Source organism: Thermobia domestica, chromosome 3 (assembly GCF_964235325.1).
Source record: "Thermobia domestica chromosome 3, izTheDome1.hap1.1, whole genome shotgun sequence".
Lineage (NCBI taxonomy): Eukaryota > Metazoa > Arthropoda > Insecta > Zygentoma > Lepismatidae > Thermobia > Thermobia domestica.
In genome coordinates, this window is record NC_137456.1 from 116,393,796 (window position 1) to 116,410,891 (window position 17,096).

At 35.7% G+C, this 17,096-nt stretch overlaps 1 protein-coding gene across 4 annotated transcripts in view; it reads right to left on the minus strand.

Annotated features, from left to right (window-relative positions):
- LOC145680677 (uncharacterized) overlaps nt 1–17,096 on the minus strand; it is a 246,213-nt gene that overhangs the window by 24,514 nt on the left and 204,603 nt on the right. The window contains exons 4-5 of one of the 4 annotated variants that reach the window (XM_081751552.1): nt 11,583–11,887; nt 6,091–6,226 (exon numbers count right to left, since the gene is read on the minus strand). The exons of 2 other annotated variants lie outside the window; for them this stretch is intronic. In XM_081751552.1, the coding sequence (XP_081607678.1) occupies nt 11,626–11,887 (262 nt within the window). In that variant the 3' untranslated portion in view covers nt 6,091–6,226; nt 11,583–11,625. Of the gene's footprint in view, nt 1–5,826; nt 6,227–11,582; nt 11,888–17,096 lie in introns of those variants that run through there. One more of the 4 variants, XM_081751561.1, reaches the window with a different exon arrangement.

Sequence of the window (17,096 nt, forward strand, 5' to 3'; positions counted from 1 at the left end):
TAAATAAATAATAATAAAAAAAAACCATTGGTAGTGATTAGTCTTTGAAAAAGATGAAATTCGTCGGATTAAGTTCTGACCCAACTCTACGATTTCGAATATGTTATTATTCCCCTTGTTTACCTTCATTTTTAATATTCCCGCGCAAACAGCAGTTTGCGTGTGTCTCTTGTCTCCTCTCATTTTCATACCTGCATTCTTATCATCGTGATTAATCCGATTGGGTAGAAAAACATGATTAACTAAGCTAACGCATCACCATTATAACGCTGAATGCGTATTTCAGACTTTGACCGTTTCCGATTTTGAAAACGCTCCTACTTACACTATAAGTCGTTACTCGACATCTTGTATATCACATCGTCATTAACAAATCATATATAATAACATTCTTTAAGTAATAAGTAAAAACCTGTGACTCTTATTAAAAATTTCGGGTTGCGAGCGGAGCGAGCAAGAAAATTTTTAACAAATGTATTTCTTTGCAAACTAACAACAATATTGACTTAGTAAAGCGCCAATTCTTTTACGGGGCGCCGCGTCGTTTAATCTTTCCCGACAACTTTTCTTTCTTTCTTCTTCTTTCTTTCTTTCTTCGGCGCCCCCTTGATACCAGCGCCCGGGGCAACCGCCCCACTCGCCTTCCCCTTAGATACGGCTCAGACTATCATTAATCGTCGGTGATATATATACCGCATCAATCTGTGTAATTGTAAAAAGTACTATTTGATATAGAATCTAAAAAAAAAGTGGGATATGACATTATAATCTTATCAATGCTAGTGAACTACTCCTGGTCTTAATAATTTACAACCTCACATTACTACAATCACTTCTTTCGCATTATCATTTTTCCTTAAACTCCTTGCATAATTTTTGCTTTTTGTTTATACTAGTCATTTTTTTTAAATTTTTACATCTACTTTAAATTATTTGATCAGTTACAGTTTATGCACTTTCTTGCTTTATTTATTCTCTTTCCATTTTATAATTATTTTTTCATTACTTTTCCATTTTCCCCTATAGTCTTAATCAATCCATTCCTTTATCTCATTCTCTTCCACTTTACTCTTTTCAGTTATATCTTGCGACACTATCACTTGAAATTTTGACAGTAGGCCTACATAGGACCTGTGACGTAACGTACCACTAAGGAAGGACTTTTGGAAATTCCACGAGGAAGGGCAGGGGCGAAGGGGTGGCAATTTTTATACACTGGTATGCAAAGCTTAAGGACAAGGTAGATAAAGTAAGACAAAACATTGTGTAGTCGATGGAAACGAATGAAAGACTGGCAGCATGTAACCCGAGAAGGTCTTCTATACGTACAAATGAAGCAAGACATTGTACGGTCAGCATCACCGTAGCGCCGAACGGGTCTGCTTCCCAACACGAAGCAGTTGAATGAAAGGGACGAGACAGTGAAAGTCAGAGACCTGTTGAGTTTCATTGTGGTAATGTTACTCACAATAACATGGCCCAGACACAACATGTGGATAACTTCACACAGGGAAGAATCATTGGGAAACTGAATTAAGGACGAAGTGTGACGACTACCATCCAGGAGTTTGGTATTACACACAGCGTTGTTGTTTCGCGTGGATGCAGAGCATTTCGAACGGCAGGCAATGCTGTGGAAAGCAGAGGTGGGGTCGACCACACTCAAGTAGATGTCAAACAGTGGGTGCAATAGCAAACACATTTAACAGGACTGCAAGTGCCCAATCTCACACTTTACAGTAGGACGTCGACTGCATGGGTGTGGTATCTGCCCGACGGACATCACGTTGTGCTCCGTTGACACCCGCATCGGCGGCACCAAGGACTCAGAACTAGGCCAAGGAGGAATGTGGTTGGTTCTCTTCTTACATAAGAGCAGAGTCAGTCTGAATAGTAATTATGTACGTACGTTCATCTGGGGAGAGACAGAACACGCGATGAACCCAAGAACACTGTCAAACGTGATCGTTTTGCTGGTTCAAGCGTTCTTGTGTGGGAAGGCATAATGTTGCATGGTCACACTGACCTCCAAATTTTTGGATGCGTTACACTCACTGGTCAATGTTATTGTAACACTGTACTCCTTACCCACGTGCGTCTTTTCAGAGATGCAGTCGGACTCGACTTCATTTTTATGGATGATAATGCGCGACCAGATTGAACAGTGCGGGTAGCGAAGCTCTTGGAACGAGAGGATATTCGGTAAATGGATTGGCCTGTCCGTTCCCCGATAGAACTTCTCGAAGTTCCTTTACATACATTTTGGTTGATAATAAGGGGTGAATACCCGGGTACCTCCGACTTGGTAGTTAATGTGTTATTGCAATTTTCAATTACCAGTACATATTTGTGTGAACTCGGCTACTCGAGCAGGGGCGGATCCAGGGGGACGATAGCCCCCCAGAAGAGGAAACTTTCTTATTTTATACATAAATAAAACCCATTCCAGAGTTTGGAGCTCTTAAAAGTAGCTCTAAGTACAGTATTACAACCTACGGCCCCTCAGAAGTCCGTCCTGGATCCGCCCCTGTACTCGACGTTGACTCAAATTAAAACGGCAAAGAGGGAAAGGCTCAAATCCGCCAATGAAAAAAAAAAAAAAAAAAAGACTTGCATTGTCAACGATTCCTCTACGGTCGCCTGTGTGCAGTTAAGTAGGCACAAGTATCATATTAAAAACACGAGTAAAATTATTCACTTTAATAGTATTTAAAAAGTGTATTTTCTACATAGAATAACTTCATATATGGAGCTTAAATCTATTGTCTTTATTTGCTACAATACGTTTTATTTCATTTAATAAATTATTAATAAATGCAAGATTCCACTTCTGCTTAATAATAATAATAATAATAATAATAATAATAATAATAATAATAATAATAATAATAATAATAATAATAATAATAGATTAATTACAATACACATTTATATTAATAGTGTCACACTACTTTTTAGTGGGGAATAGCATTTAGTCTTGAAAAATTCATGCTGTGCCGCGAATAGAAAAGGTTGTGGAACACCGTCATAGGCGATGAAACTTACTATTAAACTAACCACTGAAGTTTTTTTCCCAAGATATTGTGTTCCAATTAAATAGCCTCTTTCAGTTATGTCTGGAATTTTATTAGTAAGCAAATACCAAAAATGACAAATCACAATAGTCTATCTCAGAGTCCTTGAGACTTAATTTGCTTGTACTCATTCTCTGAAGCCGCAACTCCTTTGTTTTAATACAAAGTTTCGACGCTTGGGTTAACGATTTAGAAGTAGACAATGGTCGGTTTGTTGAGAATTTAGTGGCTCTTGCAGCAGTGAGACTATATGAACATGGTTCTTCAGACTAACATGGGATTCAAACCAGATATACTCACACCAGGAATCAAAGCCTGGCCTCCCACGCCAAAGACGCATACATTAACTGTATAACCACGAGGGAGTTCCCTAGAAGCATATAATGTGTGTTGAAATTTTTAACCCTTATTTGTTTCTTTCAGTTTTACGTTCCATGGTTATGCCATGTAGGCTAAATGGGACAACGATGATGAGAAATGAATTAAATGAAAGTGGGAGGAAACGGGAGAACCCCGAGAAAACCTACGCAGACGGAGTTCGTCCACTACAAAGACAACTTGGCGCGAGCTGAGATCGAACCAGGGACCCTACGCACGAGAGGTGAACACTATCATTAAGTCACCACGGGCCTACCTTTATTTTTCCTTCAGACTTGTTGATTGATTTATGTTTAACTCTAGCAATGAGCAGAGAGGTTATATAGAAGGAGGCCCACTGTTTAAGGAGGGATCTAAAGCAGTATGGTGTGTTTGGTGCTCGCTCACCAGGAACTGACCCTTATCGTCGCTATATGGTTAGCGGAAGACATGGTTCGATTCCTGGAGAAAGCTCATGTAGTTCGGGTCACACCGTAAGCTGCAGATCCACGTCTATAGCCTTGCTTCTGAAAGGGATGATAAACTCCAATCCAACCACTGGAAATTGAACTCAGAACCTCACTGACGATATACGCATTAGCCACTTTCGTTTTTATTTTCGCAAAAACTAAACGACCAATTATAATCGGGTTTCTTTTTATTTTGAAACATTATTTTCTCATATTTTCTCTTAATACATTAACTTTACTCACCTTTGTTCTACTTATTCATATTATGCAAACGACAGAAACATAACACAGGAACACCCAGACCAGTTAAAAAAAAATGCACATGCTTCTCTGTGGCACTTGAACCCAGAATCAACTCTGTCTTGTAATCTGCAGCAAACGCCATAGACCACTCATCTATGGATATTAGCATTAGATCACGAGAAGAGATTTGAAAACTTAGCGTATTCGTTGCAACTAAAAGTTGTATAATATAGCTGGATTTTGAACTTCCCTGGACAATAGTGGTTTATTAAAAATCAGATAATATTGTTTCCATCTGCAAATAATAATAATAATAATTCATAAATCAAATGGTGGCTACTGAATCTTCTTTCCCATTATTAGCAATTTAAAGAGTATTATGTTACTACTTTATGTCGAATCTTAGGTCAATGTCTAATTTGCCATTACCGAATCGCGGAAAAGTTAGCCTGGGATGAAGTACAAGTAAAAATTTAAAAGCTAAGAAGAGTAAAATCTCATATTCGCAGTACGATGATCAGACTGTATAATTTCTACAGGGTGACCCAATATGACCTCCCATATTTTAAAAGCTAATAAAACAAAAATAATTGGATCTAAAAATATATTTATTCAAAAATATAAAAGAGTATTGAGAACAGTTTGTAATAGCTTTGTTCTGATTTGAAATGAAACAATTGACAATACCATTTGAAGACTGTTCATGCAGGCTACAGTTTGTAATTGCTCAATATTCTCAGACATAAGAGCATTTTAGGTCGGATAGATTTTTCTTCTCAACGCTCAGCCCGTTGTTCGGAAATTCTCGATCCATTGCAAGTTAGTCTTACATGGAAAATCAAACTTTAAGCGAGAAGCTCTTTGCAAAGTAATCACAAAACTGCTGCTTTTGAAAAACATTTTGACTGCATACGCACGGTGAGCTCCAGATCAAACTATAATGACGACTGAAAGCAGCAGGAGAGTGGTTGAGCGGAAGGGAGGACCATTTCTCTCGCCATTCCACTGACAGCGCTGCAGCAGATAAAGAAGTGTTTAAGTTTTTATGGGATATTATTGACAATAACTATTATCATCTGTTGTGTCATTTCAGTACTCAAGAGAACAGAGTAACTCAAATCAGAACAAACCAATTACAAGTTATCAATATAATTTTATATTTTCTGATAAACATGTTTCTATCTGCAATACTTTTTGTTTTATCCTTTAAAATGTGGGAGGTTTCACTGGATCACCCTGTATATGTTGCACGCATATCCTGGTCATCTGACAGTCTCCATGTGGAGCAACTAATCTACAATAATTGTCAATATATCCATAGTGTTTTTTGTTAATGATTACCAAAATATCATATACGGATAAATCTATTATCAGTAATAAATGCATGTGTTTAGCTCTTACTGTTTGCAAATAGCTCATGATGTTGATTATAGTTCACAAAGTCAGTGTGCCGGCATGCAGCAACCGTCAAACCGTATATCCATCGGCGATTATACACTTCATTTCCTACTACACTTGCACCTTTTCTTCAAAACCTCCGTGAATAACAAAAATGCACAGCTTTGTTTCTTTAAATATACAATTCTTTAAATGTTTAAAAAATCATTTATTTTGTAATATATTGTAATATGAAACAAATATAACACAACATCATGTATTGATTATTATACTCTTCCTTTACATGGTTTATCATATTATTCAAATAAAAACATATTCAATAGACTCTTTGTAAAAACCTCACAGTGAATACGATTCTACAAATTCAAATTGGGTTAAAATTCGCGTAATCTGAAAGGGCTCTAAGGAACAACGAATACACACTTAACTGCTATGCCAGAATATAGTCTCTTTGAAGTGAATTCTTAATGCTGTCCTTTAATATGTCTACAAAGTGCACTCTTCTGATTGAAACGTTTGGAACAAACTGGGCAGACAAATGGCTTTTCTCCTGTATGAATAAACATATGGATATTTAAAGCATATGGCGTTTCAAAACCTTTTCCACACAGTGAACACATATGTCGCTTTTTACGTTTTTCACTGCTTATTGTATTAAGCGTTCCTGATGCAGCAGAATAAGATCTGAAAGAGAGATAAAGTAACTACTTTAGGGAAAGTAATGCAAAATTTGCACAAAGTTCATTAACTCTGTGGCGCCAAGGAAAAGGAGAGTTAACTCGAAAATCTTAATTTTATAGAAGTAAAACGAACTTCACTTATTATGTTCTGTATAGTTATATAATTTAGAATTTCTGTATCTCAGTTATTTATTACTGGAAACCTAATTTTGAATAAAAAATCATGAAAAAATACGTACCAAAATATGTCTTTTATTGTTCATATGTCACTTTTAGCAACTCTCGACTTGACCAGCTTTTCGGTGGCACCACGGAATACATTATTTTAGACCTGGTTTAAAGTACTCGCTGAGCAAAACAATACGTTTATTATATATATATAGGCCTATATATTTTTTTTAGTAAAACAAATATTGATGTGTAACAGTTTCGCCAATTATCCACTTTAGATTCATCCGACATTTCACGAGTCTGATGAAACTAAAGTGGGTAGTTGGCAAAACTGTTACACGTTATTTTTTTTTCTTTTTACAATAAACGTATTGTTGTACTCAGCGAGTGGTATAAAGCAGATTTAAGTCTGTTAAAAGCAAAGCTTGTACAATGGAAAATATTACATTATTTTAATCTTACAGATACTATTTTGAATATATTTCGTGATACTTTTACAGGATTCACACTGAAGTTCTATTCTTTCCCTGATATTCTCTGTACTTTCAAGACTTAGTTAATTTATCCTGACTCGTGACAACGGAATACTATCATTTATGGTTATGTTTATTTATTTATTTATTTATTTATTTATTTTTTAATAGGCCTTCACCATTCCCATTACAGTCAAACGTTCTCCTATTAATCTTTTAAATATAAAGTAAACTTACTTTACTTATTATGAGTCACATTTTCAGTATTTGGAATAGAATAAAACACTAGTGACAAAGAATAATTATACAGTAACTTTTTGCCATTTTGACTACACTCAAAAATAATGTTTAGCCCATTTAAAAAGAATGGAGTACTTAAAAAGATTTGCTCTAGTTATCGAATAGTGTTGTACCGAATCGCAGAAAAGTTAGTTTGGGAGAAGGTAGAAGTGAAAATTTAAAAGTTAAGAAGAATAGAACTTTATAATTGCAATACGACAATGAGATTGTATCACCTGTATATATGTTGCACCCATATCTTGGTCATCTGACAGTCTCGATATGGAGCAACTAATCCGCAATGGTGATAAAATAAATTACATTATATGTCCTCAGTAATAAATTCTTGTATTCGTGTCTTCGTCTTTATAAGTATGATGTTGACTGTTCACAAAATTTATTTTGTAACCTGCAATCCAACACAAAGAACTATGTTGAAAAGGAAGTGCGGTGGCATGCAGCAAGTATCAGATCCAGTTTACTGTCGATTATTATACAGTTCATTTCGTACTACACTTTCTTGTACTCTCTCCCTAAAATGCACATTCCTGCGCCTCCGTGAATAACAACAAATGCATAGCTATTTTTAAATAATTTATTTTGTAAAATTACGTAATAAATGAAAAAAATATATAATAGAAATATAATGCAAACACTATGTATTTATCATTTATTATTCCTTTATATGACTTATTATATTAATTCAAATTAGCGGCGTTCGCAGCATTTCGTCCAGGGGTTCAAATCCCATATTCTTTCAGGGCACCCGTGATTTTTGTGTATATACCGGGGCAGTCAAAAAGTTCCCGGAATGATGTTGTGGTTTTGGCATTTATGTTGCAATCAAGATGCACCTTGTACAGTACAGTCCTTAGGTTCCCTAATTATGAATCTAACAAGCGTGAACGGTGATAACAGGCAATGTACGAGTAGTGTACCTGAACGGAGGAGTGTGTGGCGATTAGTTAGTATAATGTCGCAGTTCAAACAATGCACAAACATGAAGTTAATGTGCAAATTGGGGAAATCTGCTTCAAAAGCTTTGATAGCCTTAAAACAGTTTACGGGTACGGTGATAATGATTTAAGGGAAAATGGCCGCAAAGGTACCTGCTTCGCCACTGTAGAAGACGATCAAAACCAACGTAACGGCTGAACTTTAGATGATACCAAAAGAGGATTTTCGTCTGTTTCCAACAATGGCAGGAGCAGTGGAGTAAATGTGTGTGTTCCATAGATGCCTACTTTGAGGGCGGTTAAGCAAATGTGTACTTATATTGTGGGAATAAACAGCTGCTACAAAATTCCGGAAACTTTTTGACTGCCCTGGTACATTTTATATAATAAATGATAATTTTTTTTCATAAGGTCTTGCCTAAGGAGAGTTAAAAACCCCGTAACCTTCCCTTGTGTATGCCACTGATTCAATTTACATCTCAGTTTATTTCTAACAGCCTCACAGTGAATAGAATTCTACGAATATTCGCTGCAAAGAATTCGCATAATCTTAAAGGACCCTGAGGAACGACGAATACATTAACTGATATATGAGATTAGTGATTGTTCTTCTGTAGCATATGCTCAATGCATGTCTGCAACATGCCTCTTCTGATACAAACGTTTGAAACAAATTGGATAGATAAATGGGTTTTCTCCTGTATGAATAAACATATGAATATTTACAGCATACGGCGTAGCAAAATCTTTTTCACACAGCGAACAACCTATCGCTTTCTAGTTTTTTCACCACTTATTGTTTTAGGTGTTTCGGGTACAGCAGAATAAGATCTGAAATACAGATGAATTAACTATTTCAAGGAAAGTAATGCATATTTTGCACAAAGTACATTAACTTTGTCGTGTCAATTTATTGCAGAAGCAAAAGAAACTTCATATTATTATATCCTGTATTTTAAAAATAAAAAGATGAAAAAAAAAAAAAAAAGATCCTGAATAAAATATGTATACAGAAACGGGCTTTATGATTTCCATAACTCATTTTGAACAAATCTCGACTTAATCAGCTTTTCAGTGGCACCACAGAACAAATTATTTTAATCTTACCGATTTTTTTAAATATATGTAGTAATACTTTTAATTTTCTAATAACAATAATATTAAATGCGGCTATACAAACTAATAGAGTTAAGTCTTCTATCAGGAATCAAGCTAAAAGTTTTCAAGAAGTTGCAATGAGTCGTGACCGAAATCTAGAATTAAAATTCCACTTCGGGAACTTTTCTGTACGAGTAACCTTCACACACAAATTATACCAATAAGTCTTGATTTCGGTAAGAAGAAATAATTTTCTACACTGGGAAAACTGAAAACCGAAATTCTCAATGATCTATTTATTTATGACAAATGAATGAAACCACCGAGCCGTTTTTGAGAAAGTGGCTCTGAAAATCTCACCGCCACTAGTAAACTCCCTGTTCTGAATTTTTCAAACTGAAACGAATTATTTTCACATCCATACAGACGATCCAGAAACTATTTTTTTCGGCATGTAAGAATCACAAATCGTGTAATTTCGTTGAACTTTAAAATTCGACTTTTTCCCCACAAGATCTGCTGTTTGAAAGTAAAAATAACCCTCGTTTACAGCTTACACTAGCTAATGAATTTTATTTTATTTTAAATGAAAATACAATAAAAATAAAAAAAAAAGTCTTGTGGGCTAGACGCAATTCCTATTTATGAAAAAAAAAAAAGTAGCTGTAACACATATTTTAAAGCATTCTTTTGAAATGAACGAACATCCAGACTTCAAATGATCAGATTGAGATCTTGGTATAACGACGGTGACATAAAGGATAAAAAACAAATATAGCCCAGTGGACTTCCTGTTGTTTCTGAAATATTGGAAGTAAGTATATAGCTTAACTTTTTTCATTGATTGGGAAGAATAATGGGAATGTCAGCTCCGTGAAATTAAACTTTTAAATACGACATATATGTAAATATATATAATAAATAATGAAAATTATTAACATGAATTTGCAAAAAATCGGAGCACTACAATTCTGAGAAATACTTCTCAAACCTTTCGAAAATGAAGAGTAATTGTGAGTATTTGATGCTGGGTTGAAAACACTGTTAATCTGGTAACACTGTAGAATATGTCAAACAATGTTCCCCCGTTGATATTTGCATCGCACGAAATTTTAGCGTGTTTTATTTACTATAAAGGCGGACATTGTTTGGGCTTTATCGTAAATATAGTGTGACATCAAACAAGATAAATGGTCCATCCTATATACATATATTGATTCCATATGCATATTGGGCTATTTAGACTGGAGACAAGAGTGTACATGAAAATCTTGGACCTAAGAAACTTATATTTTTAAAGTTTTTTTTTTTTTTTTTTCATACAGAAGGCACTGATAATGAAGGAAGAATCAACAGGAATAGTGTAGGCAGAGGCAAAATATGAAATCTTCCCATTTAACGTCCCGAGTTTATTCCCTTTAGACTAAGGGAGACGGATGATTATGGTAAGTGAATGATAATGGAGGTGGAATGAGAATGTGTGAGGAAACGAGAATACCCTCGGATACAATGTTGTCGACCTAAACTTACTTAGACAGGGATCAAACTAGGGACTCCACGCACCAGAGGTTAGCGCTCTATCCTAACAAATGATCCAGAAAAAAATTCTGACTCAATATCAACAGACCAGAATTTTATATTTTGTTGTGATAAAAAGTTTTTAAAATTAAGAAAAAAAGAACTATAAGGGCACGATTTTTCAAGAACAGCAGCGGATTTGTATCTAGATCAAACTATTAGAGAAAAGGTCGTTTAATTGTAGGAAGCGATAATCGAAACTTTCAATATATGGTTATAACATACTTCAGTTTTAAGATATTATCTCTAATCTATCCGGAGTTGTGGATATTTTTGGTTACTACCGTTTTTCTTCTTTTGTTTCGATTGTCAATCCAATCATGGAATCTTATGTATAACTACAAGTTATGTATAACTACTGATTTGATTCAAAGTATGAGGTTTTGTACCAAGTATCCAATTTCTGTTTAAACAAACGCAAACCGCCTCACACATTTAAGATCAACAAATTGAACTTGAAATATTAATCGGTAATAATTATATGTGAAATATAACGTTTAATCAAAAGTTCAACTGGTCTGCGCTTATACGAGAAACCTGAAAGCTGGAAAGTGAAGCCTTCAAACTTGAATCTTGTGCTCATAGCGAAAGAATATTCAGTGGATTCAATCAGAGAAAAACTTTTAAGCATATGTAATATAATGGATCCTCAACATAAATTATTTTCTTAAAGTTTAAATCTAATTTACCATCTACTTCATAGCTTAATGCAACCCATTATCTATTGAACGTATTTGCTCAGCTCAAATACTAAATACATATTTAGAGTAAAAAAGTACTTTTAGATTAGTAATGTTTTTCATACCTTTAATGTATTTAAAACAGCCAATAAAATATATTACTTCTATCTAACTGGCAGAGAGTCGAAGTAAGTAGTCCGAATGTATTCGCTTGAAGTGTGAGTTTAAAGCGCTTTTCTGATTAAAGGAGCGGGAACATACTTTACAGGTAAAAGGCTTCTCTCCAGTATGGATAAACATGTGGTACTGCAAGCCGGCGCGTCGATGAAAACGCTTTGAGCACACGGGACATTCATGTCTTCTTTGATGTAAATCTTTGTGTAGAGAAGTTGACATCTGTTGATATTCTTCAGTTAAATTAGAAGAGGATCTGAAAGAAAATAAAATTCTTAGTTGTCCTTTTATATTGAATTAAAGAGGGAAGGGAGGGTGAATGATGAGGGAGAATTTTGAAGGAGCAAAGTAAAAGTAACTTACTACAAGATCAACTGAGTTTGATGTTCAAGTGAAAAATTGGCGCAACAGCTTCTTGAAAAGCTGGCTTCAAAAACATGTTTACTAATATTCAAAGATAAGGATGGATTAGAAAATGAAAATGAGATGAAATCTTTTAGTTTTACGTCCCACGTTTATGACGGTTAGGCTAAAGGAGACGGTGATGATGAGAAATGAATGAAATGGTGGAATGAAGACAGTGGGAGGAAAAGGGAGAACCCCAAGAAAACCCACGAGCACGGTGTTTGTCCACCACTGTCCACACGGCGCGAGCTGGGATCGAACCAGGGACCCCAAGCACCGGAGGTGAACGCTCTACCACTGAGCTACCGCGCTGAAGTAACAACACTCCTTTTTAAAAGTCAATTTTGTAAATTAAGCTCAATTAACTTATTTTCACATAAATTTTTATTGTTCCAAATACAGGGTGGTCCAAAAATAGGTATGCAGTCCCATGCTGTTCAACTCATTGCTTTTTATATAATTTTTTATTGTTCTCCATCAGGTAGACTTAGTTTCTCTACTGTTCGTTCTTAATGCCTTTTTACTTACACCTCAAGCTCGAAACAGCGAATAAAACAAATAAAACTTATAAACTAGAATGTTATACTTGATCAATGCAGGGGTCACCCTATATTATTCACATTTGCATTCTTTTCGTTACTTGCAATTGTGTGGTTCAGATATAATTGCAAGTGACTTAAAGAATACAAATACTCCACTGAATAGCTAATTTCGTAGTGCAGTATGTAATCAACACGCAATAACTTGCACTGTTAAACTTCTTGTAATTTTGTTGTTACATACAATCAATTGTGCCAAGTGCTTGGCTGTAACTCAAAGCATACGTTTTCAACATTGGTCTCAAGAAATAATAAAAATAATCTATTCTTCACACTATAACAGAATATGTAACGTTTGAATAGTCTTTAAACCTGTTTTGTCAAATTGCAGAAGACTGGAATTTTGATACTTTTTCAATCGTTACGATGAATTTATTATTATCCCTCTTATAATATATATTTATTATATGATGTAATTAATATTTCTTCATTTGCTGCATAGGTATAAAAAGCTGTAAATAATGCAGGAATAATGTTCACTAATAATAATAACTCATTTCGTCGTGAATCTTTTTGCGCGTTGCTTCAGTTTATTATTTTAGAAATAATATTTTAAAATGAAGTATGGTATGAAGTGTAACTGTAAGTTTGCTTAACTCACTGAAGACTCATGAGAGAAGTGTACTGTTTCGCTAATGGATTTAAAGAAATTAAAAATTAATTAGCTGGAAGTAAAATAAATTGCATATTATTATATCTGTTTCAACAATCACCTATGAAGAACATTTTCATTTTGTACACTCTTTATCTTTTAAACAAAGCATTTAAGACCACTTAGTAGGAATTCACGAATTTTGCCTAAAGTAGATACTCAAGATGATGATGATAGGTTGTATTGATCCTAACTTGGTGCTCGTAGGACATCTCGAACATTGTATACAGGTTGTTCAAAACATACAGTGCATACCTTAATATTATGTGTAACCACCATAATTGGCGACACAAGTAGTTATTTGGGAATGTAGCTGGTCGTACGGATGCTAAATGCCTATCTAGGATATCATATTCCATATTAGCTATAGATCTTGTATAGCTTGTTCGATAGTAGTTGCAAAAGCCCGGCTCATGTCAAGCGCCATCCAACCATGCCCCACACGTGATCGACAAAGTTTACATCTAGAGAGCCGTCAGGTCAAAGCAAAAGGCTATACCTAGTAGAACACGCTTGGTTATCCTAACGATACGGAACACTGGAAGCTGGAGTTCCGCAAAATGTTCACATAAGTTCGAAGTACAGGACTGAAGACTCCTGAATGAAGACCAGAGGCGAGCGGCATGTTTAGTTTATTACCATCACATTAGAATACAAGGTGTATGCTCTGTATGGCAATTGCGAACATACACTGAGTTTTCCTGCGTACCTTCGTGCCTTGGAGAAAGCACATGGCTATCACTGTGTTCAAGACTCCGCTGAGTATCACACATCACACTCTACATTTAATACAATGTTCTCGGGATTGCTGCTAGAGTGAATGTTGTTGTGTTGAGCTTTGGTTACCATACAGCGGTAACATCTTCAGAGCTCTGAAGATGTTATCGCTTTGCTATAGCTCTGAAGATGTTATCGCTCTGCTATAGCTCTGAAGATGTTACCGCTGTGTGACAACGAAAGCTCAGCACAGCAACATTCACTCTGGCAGCAATCCGAAGAACATTGGATTAATAGTAGACGCCAACAAAACTTCAAAATCACCGTGACACTCTACATTTGCTTCGCTACTACAGTCTCTCCCGAAACAGCGAAGACGTTCTCGGCAGTGAGCAGGTGTCAGGAGTACTCGTGGGAGATGAATGCGGGAAGGTACACTTCTCTACATCGGAGGATGGTCACTGAATAAATTGTCAACCGCTGTCCTATCAGTGGGAGTGGCCCGACCGATCCAGGCGTACTCCGGTGTGTCACGGAAGCAGGTCTGCTATTGGAACCCTCTGCCTTGAGTTGTGCACATCATCGATGGACTATTGACTCGTCGCTACCCAAGCGAGCGACAAGTCTGCGAAACGTCTACTCGGCCTCTCACAGCCAAAACTTGAATTTGCTTTAATTGCACAATATGCGTTTACTGATGTCGTCTCAGTATAACATAACAAGACAAACTATGATCCACACAACTATTACGATTAATTTGCCCTCTTGGGTGGCAGGTTTGGTGAGACCATCATTGCGTACTTGTAATTACATTACATGTGTAATTACATCTGGCTCTTGTAATTACATGTGATGAAAAGTGGATACTCTATGGTAATAGCGGAATCAAAGGAGAGTTATCCATTACAGCTTTGTAAGAGTAGGTGAAACCATTAATACTCAGTATTACGGTTAACAAATTGATATTGTGCATAAGAAACTGTTGCCGTCAAAGCCAACTTCGGTGAACAGAAAAGGTGTAGTTCTTCTCCACGACAATGCATCACCATGTTTCGCGTGACTCTACAGAAACTGAAAGAGTTGCATTCTGCTTTAACCACATTACTTACGAGCCTTGTCTTCTACTGACCACCACTTCTTTAACATTTGGATGCTTTTTAGTGAATAAACTTTGTTAATCAAGAAGATACCAGCCTTTAAATAATTTGATAATTTGTTGACTAAGATTAATGTGTTCTTTGAAACTGTCAAATAAATAAATAAATAAAATAAAAATAAACTTTAAAATCAGTGGGGTGTATTGATAGAGATGGAGCATACTTTGGATAAGTATTTAAAAACAATATGTATTTATGATAAATAAAATCAATGTGTTAAAACTGTTATTTCATATGGAACACCGTAATACACAATTTTCGTGATTGTTACAAACTTCTGGAGTGAAAGAGAACTGAAAAAAGTTCAAAAAGCTACGTTTTAGCTGTTATAAACATGAATTCTGTATCAAAGGCTGGCCTTACAGTTTATGTTACTGTAGACATACGAGACAAACTTATATACAATGGTCGATTCGTCTATGTGTGTCTGATTTTAAACCTTCATCCCTGCTAACAGAATCGACCGATCCGAATGATTTAAACAGCATGAGAAAACCAAAAACCTCTAGTATCGTGCCAAGTTCGCGCGTGTGTGGTGTGTGCATTATGGCTCACAAGGTGAACCGGTTTTGGGAATGCTATGTCGTAGCACTACCCACGCTAAGTTTTACACGAGATTCAAAATCAATGCAGGAAAAATGGACACTACATTGGGGTCAACGATCATCAAGAACATAATTAATTGATCACTTCGTTCACCCAGGGAAGGGAGTAGAAAGCGACTATGTACCACAGTGACTCCACCTGTAGCTCCACCTGTAGCCGCGGTGGCTCAGTGGTAGAGCGTTTACCTTTGGTGCTTGGGGTCCCGGGTTCGATCCCAGCCCCCGCCAAGTGAACTTTGTGGTGGACAAACACTGTGTGCGTGAGTTTTCTCGGGATTCTCCCGTTTCCTCCCAGTTTCTTCATTTCACAATTTCATTCATTACTCATCATCACTGTCTCCTTTAGCCTAATCGGCATAACCGTGGGACGTAACTCAGATTTCATTTTTTCATTTACCAAGAGACAAGAAGTAATGTAGAAAACATCCTCATTGAACGAAGTGATGTGACAAAATTGAACTAGTTTGCAAAGTAATGCTGAAAAGAATTGACTAAAATATGTGGTTGTGTAAAAGAGTTGGAAAGGTGGTCAGCAGTGGATTGGAAAACTGATAATATTTAATAAACGTAAACGATATGTTAACAACAGCGAAAGCAATAGCAAATTAAATGGACATAGTAACTTTTATATATAATTCAAGTTTTATTATATATTAAAATGGAGCTCATGTGTCACAGTAAGTAACTAACAATACACAGTGAATGGTGTCTCTTCTTATATGCGCATCAGCAAGGAAAGAAATAAACGTAGCTAAAGTAACTTCGTTCTTTCTGTTAAAACGTGCTACTAAAGCAAAAAATATATTCAGTCTCTATGCTGATAACTTCACGTTGACTCAGTAATGAATGTCATGAGTAAATGATTTTGCGAAAAATTAATAGTGCTATTTGCAGTGACGGTTCTTGAGCGATGTCTCGTCGGTAAAAATTAAAATTTTATCGCTACTAGCTAAGGGAAGAACCCTTAAAATATGTAATAATTCTTGTACGAAGAATTGTCGGTAAAAAATAAAATTTTATCGCTACTATCTAAGGGATGAACCGTTAAAATATGTAATAATTTTTGTAGAAGATTTAATACATATTTTAAATTTTCTTCTCTTAGCATGTACCGATAAAACCTTAATTTTTACCGATGACGCTTCCCTCAAGAGCCGCCACTGGCTATTTGATGTGTTATATAACTGCTGTTTATTTGGCGAAAAATGATAGAATTTTCATTTGATATTATTAATTAAAGCCCAGAAAAAGGTTGATCGTTACTGATAATGATAACAATGTTGGTAGAGAAAATAAAGCTAAAATCATAATTGTCGTCATTTGGCTTACG